Source organism: Cucurbita pepo, chromosome LG16 (assembly GCF_002806865.2).
Source record: "Cucurbita pepo subsp. pepo cultivar mu-cu-16 chromosome LG16, ASM280686v2, whole genome shotgun sequence".
Taxonomy (NCBI): Eukaryota; Viridiplantae; Streptophyta; class Magnoliopsida; order Cucurbitales; family Cucurbitaceae; genus Cucurbita; species Cucurbita pepo.
The window spans coordinates 3,449,030-3,458,481 of NC_036653.1; the positions used below are offsets into that span (position 1 = coordinate 3,449,030).

Here is a 9,452-nt window from a genome sequence, read left to right on the forward strand (position 1 = left end):
GAACCTTCTTCTACGCCTTCTGCAGCACTGACGGCTACTTTCTCTTACAAGATTGATCCAAATTGGTACAACGACATAGGTACCAGTGATCATATCACCAGTGACCTGGATCGTCTCGCTGTGCGTGAACACTATCATGGAGGTGAACAAGTTCAAGTTGACAATGGAGCAGGTTTGCGTATTTTGCATACTGGTCATTCTTTAATTAATACTATTGCTCGTCCTCTTGCATTGCGTAATATTTTGCATGTACCTGAAATTTCCAAACATCTCTTTCGGTTCATAAATTTTCTCTGTGGTGTGACAACATTGGTGCCACCTATTTGCCAGCCAATCCAATCTTTCATCGATGGACGAAGCATGTTGAGGTTGATTATCACTTCGTTCGTGAACGAGTATCAACTCACTTCCAAGGATCAGCTCGTCGATATCATGACAAAGCCACTATCAGTTCCTTCTTTTAGCCGTTTAAGGCACAATCTGAACTTACATCCTCCAAATGAGGGATGAGGAGTGTTAAAGGTAAAATAGATTAGTACATAGTAAGTCTATAATCTACCAATTTACTTTGCTTGTTACCATGAATCAAGCAAAATCTATGATTTCTTGGTTTGTCGGAGAATTTATGATTTCCTGGTTTGTCGGAGAATCTATGATTTCCTGGTTTGTCGCAGAATCTACGATTTCCTGGTTTGTCGCAGAATCTACGATTTCCTGGTTTGTCGCAGAATCTACGATTTCCTGGTTTGTCGCCGAATCTACGAGTCCTGGTTTGTCGCCGAATCTATGATACAAACCATTTCTTGGCTTGTTACAAATCTATTATTTCCTAGTTTGTCGCTGAATCTACGATACAAACCATTTCTTGGCTTGTTACAAATCTATTATTTCTTGGCTTGTTACAAATCTACTATTTCTTGGCTTGTTACAAATCTACTATTTCCGGGTTACAATGTAATCCTCTTTATACACATTTATAAATACATGAGTTGTGACCCATAGTACCATTCAACTAGAGTTTAACTTTTTTTTTTTTTTTACATTTTTATCATTATTTTCAAACATCAAGGTATTCAATATCAGCATAAGAAGTATATCAATATTTTTTTTTCAAGAAGTATATCAATATTTTTTTAAGAAGTATATCAATATATATATATTTGAAGTATATCAATATTTTTTTTAGAGTTCTTAGACGTATATATAAATTAATCAATTAAATTATATTAAAATTTACAACATTTCTATTATATCGTAAAAGATATATGAAGCCGAGGATTTTAAGGTCTAAAATTAAAATAAAAAAATATCTAAGAAGCAACTAAATGTATTATTATTACAAACTTTATTAGAAATTAAAAATACCCCTTAAAAGAATCCAGAAACACACGCGCAAGGACAGGCGCGTAAATGATTGAGCGATGAAATAAGGACAGAGAAGGAATAGATTTTGAAATGGAGGGCGTGGACTTGTGTAAATCAGAGCAGTTAAGATGCGACGCGTGTCCACTCACCAGCTGTATCCCAACTCCCGTCTTAACGGCTTCACAGGAACTCCCGGTAACCAATCCCCATAACCCCCACTACCCTCTCACACCAACGTCCAACCTTCCACCTCCTCTTCCGGTAGCCTTCCCCTCCCTTTTTAAATATCCCCCAAATCCCCAGGAAGCCCTGTATGTATGTCTTCTCCGATTCCAACCAACCGAGTTTCTTCTCCATTTTGGTTCCATGGCGAAAGAAATTGACCGAATCAAAGGCCCTTGGAGCCCCCAAGAGGACGAGGCCCTTCGGAGATTGGTCCGTAAATACGGCCCACGGAACTGGTCCTTGATCAGCAAATCCATTCCCGGCCGCTCTGGAAAGTCCTGTCGGCTCCGGTGGTTCAACCAGCTCTCGCCGCAGGTCGAGCATCGAGCCTTCACCGCCGAGGAAGACGAGACGATCATTAACGCTCAAGCTCTGTACGGAAATAAATGGGCCACCATCGCCAGGCTCCTCTCCGGCCGGACTGATAACTGTTAAGGATATTTAGTAATAAATTATAGTTTACCATATATATTATATTTGATATTTTATTATAAGGCAAATATTAGATATTTGCCTTATTGACATGGGTATCTTTCCATTTATTGTTATTTCCATTTATTACTATTTCTATATCCTTGTAATTTATTTGATTATAAATAAGATAACTTTCACACCATTTAGGTGTGGTGGATTAATCAAACATTCACATGAACGCTATCAAAAACCACTGGAACTCAACCTTGAAACGGAAGAGCGGGGGTTGTAATACTAATTCGCCGCCGTTGAAGAGTCCTTCTGAGTCCGATGTTAGCGATTCTAGCTTCTTCCCCGGTGTATCCTCCTCCCATGTGTACCGCCCGGTGGCTAGAAGCGGCGGCGTTGTGCCTCCCTGCGAAACGGTGTCGTCTTCAAACGATCCGCTTACATCATTGTCGTTGTCGCTTCCAGGTGCGGAGTCGTCGGAGGAAAAGTCTGTGCCGGGAATGGGTGGAGTTTGGGCGGAGGAGAGGAATAAGAAGGGATTTGAGATTGGTGGGTCGGATTTAATGGGTGTGATGCAGGAGATGATAAGGAAGGAGGTGAGAAAGTACATGGGGGGATTATTGGAACAGAGCGTCGGCGGCGGTGTTTGTGTGCAGCAAGCTGCCGCCGGTGGGTTTAGAAACTTTGTCAGCGTCAGCAAGAGTGTGTGAGGAAGTTAGTGTAAGTGAAAACAAAAATAAAGATAATTAGTGTTTTGTTTTGTGTTGTTGTTTGTGTTTATGTGGTGTGTGTGTATAGAAGGAGAGTGTTAGATTTGGGCCTGTAATGGATATGATAATGAAGATGAAAAGAAGAAGAAGAAGAAGAAGAAGAAGAAGAAGGCTGTGGGTCCTTATCCACGAAGATGAGAGAGTTTCAAAAACCATTTGTAACTCGTTAACTTTTTAATCCGTTTATACTTTTCCCCTTTTAATATAACATAAATTTTGACTAGCCAAATGAATGAAGCACTTCAAAAACTATACATGAATTTCAATCTATTAAACTAAGCTTTGTTCATACAAACTAAATGAATAGTTAAATTAAGCTTTTTTTTCTAGTTGCTCACGACCATGACTCAAGGGAAAACTTAAGTCCTATGTATATTTTTCCGTCTCAAGGGAAACTTAAGTCCTATGTATATTTTTCGTTTGGTTTTGTGGCTTCGTCGGATTTTAGATGAGATTTGTTTTTGCCAACCGAACATCACTTGTGTGGATTGTGACTTTGTTGGATCTNCAGAGCGTCGGCGGCGGTGTTTGTGTGCAGCAAGCTGCCGCCGGTGGGTTTAGAAACTTTGTCAGCGTCAGCAAGAGTGTGTGAGGAAGTTAGTGTAAGTGAAAACAAAAATAAAGATAATTAGTGTTTTGTTTTGTGTTGTTGTTTGTGTTTATGTGGTGTGTGTGTATAGAAGGAGAGTGTTAGATTTGGGCCTGTAATGGATATGATAATGAAGATGAAAAGAAGGAAAAGAAGAAGAAGAAGAAGAAGAAGGCTGTGGGTCCTTATCCACGAAGATGAGAGAGTTTCAAAAACCATTTGTAACTCGTTAACTTTTTAATCCGTTTATACTTTTCCCCTTTTAATATAACATAAATTTTGACTAGCCAAATGAATGAAGCACTTCAAAAACTATACATGAATTTCAATCTATTAAACTAAGCTTTGTTCATACAAACTAAATGAATAGTTAAATTAAGCTTTTTTTTCTAGTTGCTCACGACCATGACTCAAGGGAAAACTTAAGTCCTATGTATATTTTTCCGTCTCAAGGGAAACTTAAGTCCTATGTATATTTTTCGTTTGGTTTTGTGGCTTCGTCGGATTTTAGATGAGATTTGTTTTTGCCAACCGAACATCACTTGTGTGGATTGTGACTTTGTTGGATCTTAGATGAGGTTTGTCTTTGTCAACCAACCATCACTTGTGTGGTATGTAAGTTTGATCGACTACACACGTCGTCGCGTGTCACAATCGCACTTTTGATGGCAGCAGACTTGCGATTGTATGACACTCACTTTCCAACGACAAGTGAGTTAAGTCAATTCGTTCTTGTGTCGCCTACGGCCAAGCGACGTATGCTCAAGCGTCTGGCCTCGGTTTTAAGAGAAGGTTTTAGAAAACGAGGGCAGAGAGAGATTGTGTGACACTCACTTTCCAACGACAAGTGAGCTAAGCCAATTTGTTCTTGCGTCGCCTATGGCCAAGCGACGTATGCTCGAGCCTCTAGCCTCGGTTTTAAGAGAAGGTTTTAGAAAACGAGGGCAGAGAGAGATTTTTGAAAGAGACGTTATACAAGCAAGCAAGAGAGAAATAATATAACATTGGGTAGGGAGAAGTTGACAACTAGTCGTTATCCCCCTATAGTACATTCTGAGACATTTCATGTCTGACAGGCCTAGACATGATATTTGTGAAACGTCATACTTCCTGGAAATACAAAAGTAAAATACTAGAATATGAAAAGACATAAAGGGTTGGACTTGTCATGGGCATGCGGCCATTGACAACACACCTTGGACGAGCATGACCGTGACATCCTCCCCCACCTAATTGGTTGACGACCCTGTCAACCGACTACTTTCAAACCTGGCGATGTGGGTGCCGGCGGAGTCCAGATCTTCGGCGCGTTCCCAGCTGGTTTCCTCCGTAGGGAGATTCTTCCATTTTACAAGGAATTCACGAATCATCCGTACGGGTCTTCCTATCTTCCTAACCCTGTCGGCTAGGATCTCCTCTATTTCTTTGCTGTCTCTTTGTTTCAGATCGATGCTCGGTCTCGTGATTACATTTCGCTGGTTGTTGTCTGGGTCAGGGTGATATGGCTTCAAGTTACTTGAATTACTGGATGGATTTTCATCCATGTGGGTAGCGCAACTCTGTAGGAGGTAGCCCCGATCTTTTTAAGGACTTCAACCGGGCCTTCGTATTTTCGAACTAGTCTTTGGTCCTTTCGACTGCGAAATCTGATCTCTTCTGGTCTCAACTTGATGAGGACTTGATCTCCTGCTCGGAATTGAAGGGGGTGACGCTTCTTTTGTCCGCCCACTTCTTCATATGCTTGGAAACTTTCTCTAAATATGCCCGGGCTATATATGTTGTCTGCTTCCATTCTCTTGTGAAGTTTTGAGCTTGAGAGTTTTTCCCTGCATAAGGATGATCAATAATATGGGGCAAGGCCGGTTGTCGTCCACTTACAATTTCGAAGGGGCTCTTCCCCATAGACGAGCTCGTTTGACAATTGAAACAGAATTGGGCGACATCTAGCAGTTGTATCCAGTTCTTCTGGCAAGCGTCGACGAAGTGACGTAAGTATTCTTCGAGCAAGCAGTTTAACCGTTCCATCTGTCCATCGGTTCGAGGATGATAGCTCGAGGAGATGTTTAAAGTTGTTCCCAAGAAGGCGAATAATTTAGTCTAGAATGTGCCAATGAATCTACCATCCCTATCACTGATGATGCTCGACGGAATGCCCCATAACTTTACAACGTATATGAAAAATAGTTGGGCTGTTAGTTCAGCCGAGCATAATTTGGGAGTGGGGACGAACGTCGCATATTTCGAGAACCGGTCTACGATAACCAAGATGGCGTCATATTCCCCGACTTTTGGGAGGTGTGTTATGAAGTCCAGAGACACACTTTTCCAAGGCCTTGTTGGCACAGGTAGAGGTTCCAAGAGTCCCGAGACTTTGGCTTTCTCGACTTTGTCCTGTTGGCAGATGAGGCACATCTTGGTATACTGCATGATGTCGTCCCGCATGTTCGGCCAGAAGTACCCCTTTTTTATTAAGGCATATGTTCTTTGCCACCCAGGGTATCCGGCCCATAAGATATCATGACATTCTTGAATGAGCTTCTTCCTCAGTTCTCCCGTTCTTGGGACGTATAATCTGTTTTCTTTAGTCATTAGAAGATCTCCCTCGACCCAAAACTGTCGTGTCTTCCCAGCTTTAGCTAGTTCGACGACGACTTTGGCCGATGGGTCTTTGTGTAAATGTTCTTTGATGATGTCGNATTCCGCATGTTCGGCTAGAAGTACCCATTTTTTATTAGGGCATATGTCCTTTGCCACTCAGGGTATCCGGCCCATAAGATATCATGACATTCTTGAATGAGCTTCTTCCTCAGTCTCCCGTTCTTGGGACGTATAATCTGTTTCCTTTAGTCATTAGAAGGTCTCCCTCACCAAGAGATACTGTCTCCAGACTCGTAGGCAATGGACCACAACTAGAATTTCTTTTTCGGAGACAGTGTATCTCCGTTCAGCATCATTGAGCTTTCGACTTTCATAAGCAATGGGGTGACCTTCTTGAATAAGGACACTGCCTAGAGCAACGTGGGAAGCATCTGTCTCTATTTCAAATGGCTTTGTAACATCTACTAGCCCGAGGACAGGACCCCTCGTCATGGTTGCCTTCAGATCTTCAAAGGCCATTTGACATTCAGTTGACCACGACCAAGGATGGTCTTTCTTCAAGAGCTCTGTTAATGGGGTGGCTCGTCGTGAAAACCCTTCTATGAACCGCCTATAGTAGTTTGCCAATCCTATGAAGAATCGCACATCGGATACGGAAGTAGGGGTTTTCCACTCTTGGATAGCTTTTATCTTATCGCTATCCATACCAATCTGTCCACAACTGATGATATGTCCAAGGAAGTTGATATATGTTTGTGCGAAGGCACATTTTTCTTTCTTGACGTACAACTGATTCTGCCGCAGCTTTTCAAACACCAGCTTCAAGTGCACCTTATGTTCCTCTAGAGTTGTGCTGTATACAACTATGTCATCGAGGTATACTACGACAAACTGGTCCTAGTATTCATGGAAAACCTGGTTCATTAACATGCAAAACGTAGCTGGGGAGTTTGTCAAGCCAAAGGGCATTATCAGGAACTCAAAGGCCCCATATCTTGTTACGCACGTCATCTTGGACTCACCCCCTTCGGTGATACGTACTTGGTAGTACCCTGACCGTAAGTCCAACTTCGTGAAGTATTTGGCCCTGTGAAGTTGGTCGAACAAGTCGGATATTATCGACAATGGGTATTTGTTGCGTACCGTCACCTTGTTTAAGGCTCTATAATCTATGCACAAATGCAACGTCCCATCCTTCTTTTTCTAAAATAGTATGGGGGCTCTGTAAGGCGCCTTTGCTGGGCGGATGAATCCTGCCGTCAACAACTCATCTAGTTGTTTCATCAATTTCGCTAGCTCAGGGGGAGCCATCTGGTATGCGTTCTTCGCTGGGTGTTTAACCCCGAGGAGGAGTTCAATTTTGTGATCAATGCCTCGACAGGGTGGTAATGTTTGTGGTAAGCTCTCTGGCATTATGTCAGCATAACTGTCTAGTACCTCCTTGATTTCGCTTGGAATAGTTTCCTCAGTAGTCACTTCTTCCATCAGTGGTATAGCCATAAATGTAGGTTCTTCTCGTGCGAGTCCTCTTTTCAATTGTATGGCCGAGATCATTCTAAGATTACCTGGTTGCTTGATGCTTGCAGGTATTACTGTGGGGTTGCGGTCGGTGATCACCAAGCATTTCGCCAGTGGCATTGGAAAAACTTGTGTTCTAGGAGGAACTCCATCTCAAGTACCACGTCAAAGTCATCCATGCGAACCATGAAAAGATCCAACTCTCCTGTCCAAGCCCCTAATTTGAAGGGGACTCTTTTGGAAACTCCCACAATAGGCAAGGCCTCAGAGTTGAAAGGTTTCATTTTTCTGGGGTCCTTTTCTAAGGTGAGTCCCAATCTTCGTGCTTCTTGATCGGCGATGAAGTTGTGGGTCGCTCCTGAGTCTATCAAGGTGCTCTTGCTTGGTCGAGAGTTTATTGTTGCATCCACGAACATGAGCCCTTTCTCTATTATCTCCTTTGGGTCGACCTTCCGTTTGTTAGATAAAACCTGAGTTTTTGAGTTTTTCCTTATTTAGATTCACACGATTTCAAAATACCTCCGTTTGACCATTTGACAAACACGTCGAATGAATCGCCAAAGTTTTAGACGTCAATTTTGTAGGGAGGCACAGATTTAGTTGGCCACTCTACAGCCATTTTTAGGATAGGTTATATTTAAATAGGGAATCTGTTCAGAAGATTTAAGAACCTCATTTTTAAGAACCTTATTTTATGCATTTTATTTTTCTTCCAACAACCTACCGTCGAAGATTTCCTCTCACCGAAAAGAAAGGATTTTCCTGGCCGATTATCGAAAAACAACAAGTGGTATCAGAGCCAAGTTGAAGCCATCGGTGTATATCATTGCGGAGGAGCCAACCTATCAACAATCAAGTTGAATAGTTCAAGTGGTTAGAGTGTTGACCTGACAACACACAGGTCTCAGGTTTGAGTTAAAAGAAAATGCAAAGTGCGAAAATAAGCACATCGTGTGGTCCATCCCGAGCAGGCTCGCTCACTCCTCCATGCCGCCACTTAGTGCCGGCATGGGAGACAACGATTGTCATCATTCAGTGTCCGATATTGACAAGGTCCAACTACAGGCGCAAGGGTTATGGCACACTCTCGAGCCAGAGGAAGGAGAAACGATTGAGTACTCGGGAGGATCTCGGGCTAGCGTTTTGCCGCCATATTACGATCTGTGCCCCCAGAGATGCCTCTCCACCAAGCGCAGTGCGCAATCGCCCTGGTAGGGAATCAAATCCCGTCGGGTTCGGTGTATAGCGAGTGCGAGAATCCAACATCGAGCAGCTGTCGACAAGGAGGGTCGTCTACTCCTCACTGAGAAGGAATGGCTTGCATGCTAAAGCTCCGTGACGACACCGGTGAGAGCAATGGGCCGCCATATTACGATCTGTGCCCCCAGAGATGTCTCTCCACCAAGCGCAGTGCGCAATCGGCCTGGTAGGGAATCAAATCCCGTCGGGTCCAGTGTATAGCGAGTGCGAGAATCCAACATCGAGCAGTTGTCGACAAGGAGGGTCATCTACTCCTCACTGAGAAGGAATGGCTTGCACGCTAAAGCTCCGTGACGACACCGGGGAGAGCAATGGGCCGCCATATTACGATCTGTGCCCCCAGAGATGCCTCTCCACCAAGCGCAGTGCGCAATCGACCTGGTAGGGAATCAAATCCCGTCGGGTCCGGTGTATAGCGAGTGCGAGAATCCAACATCGAGCAGCTGTCGACAAGGAGGGTCGTCTACTCCTCACTGAGAAGGAATGGCTTGCACGCTAAAGCTCCGTGACGACACCGGCGAGAGCAATGGGCCCTCCAGCAGCAAAGGCGGTAAGAAGCCGTGGAAATCTCACCGGCGCATGCACGGGAAAGAGGCGGAACAAAAGAAGGAGGAGCCCCGACTGATGATGGGCCAATCCAGTGCTCGTACTGTGGGAAGAGAGGTCAAAATTGCTGGAACAAGGAGACGGCCAAGAAGGCTTAT

At 43.6% G+C, this 9,452-nt stretch overlaps 1 protein-coding gene across 2 annotated transcripts; it reads left to right on the plus strand.

Annotated features, from left to right (window-relative positions):
• The first annotated feature begins 1,600 nt into the window (after window positions 1–1,600).
• On the plus strand, window positions 1,601–3,664 carry LOC111776933 (transcription factor MYB44-like). Of its 2 annotated transcripts, XM_023656352.1 has the most exons (3): window positions 1,601–2,016; window positions 2,241–2,686; window positions 3,339–3,664. In XM_023656352.1, the coding sequence occupies exons 1-3, from the start codon at window positions 1,732–1,734 to the stop codon at window positions 3,373–3,375; spliced, it is 768 nt and encodes a 255-aa protein (XP_023512120.1). In that variant the 5' UTR covers window positions 1,601–1,731; the 3' UTR covers window positions 3,376–3,664. The 2 variants fall into 2 exon arrangements, with proteins under 2 accessions (XP_023512120.1, XP_023512119.1); XM_023656351.1 differs by lacking the exon at window positions 3,339–3,664 and having other exon boundaries at window positions 1,607–2,016; window positions 2,241–3,012.
• Window positions 3,665–9,452: the final 5,788 nt, after the last annotated feature.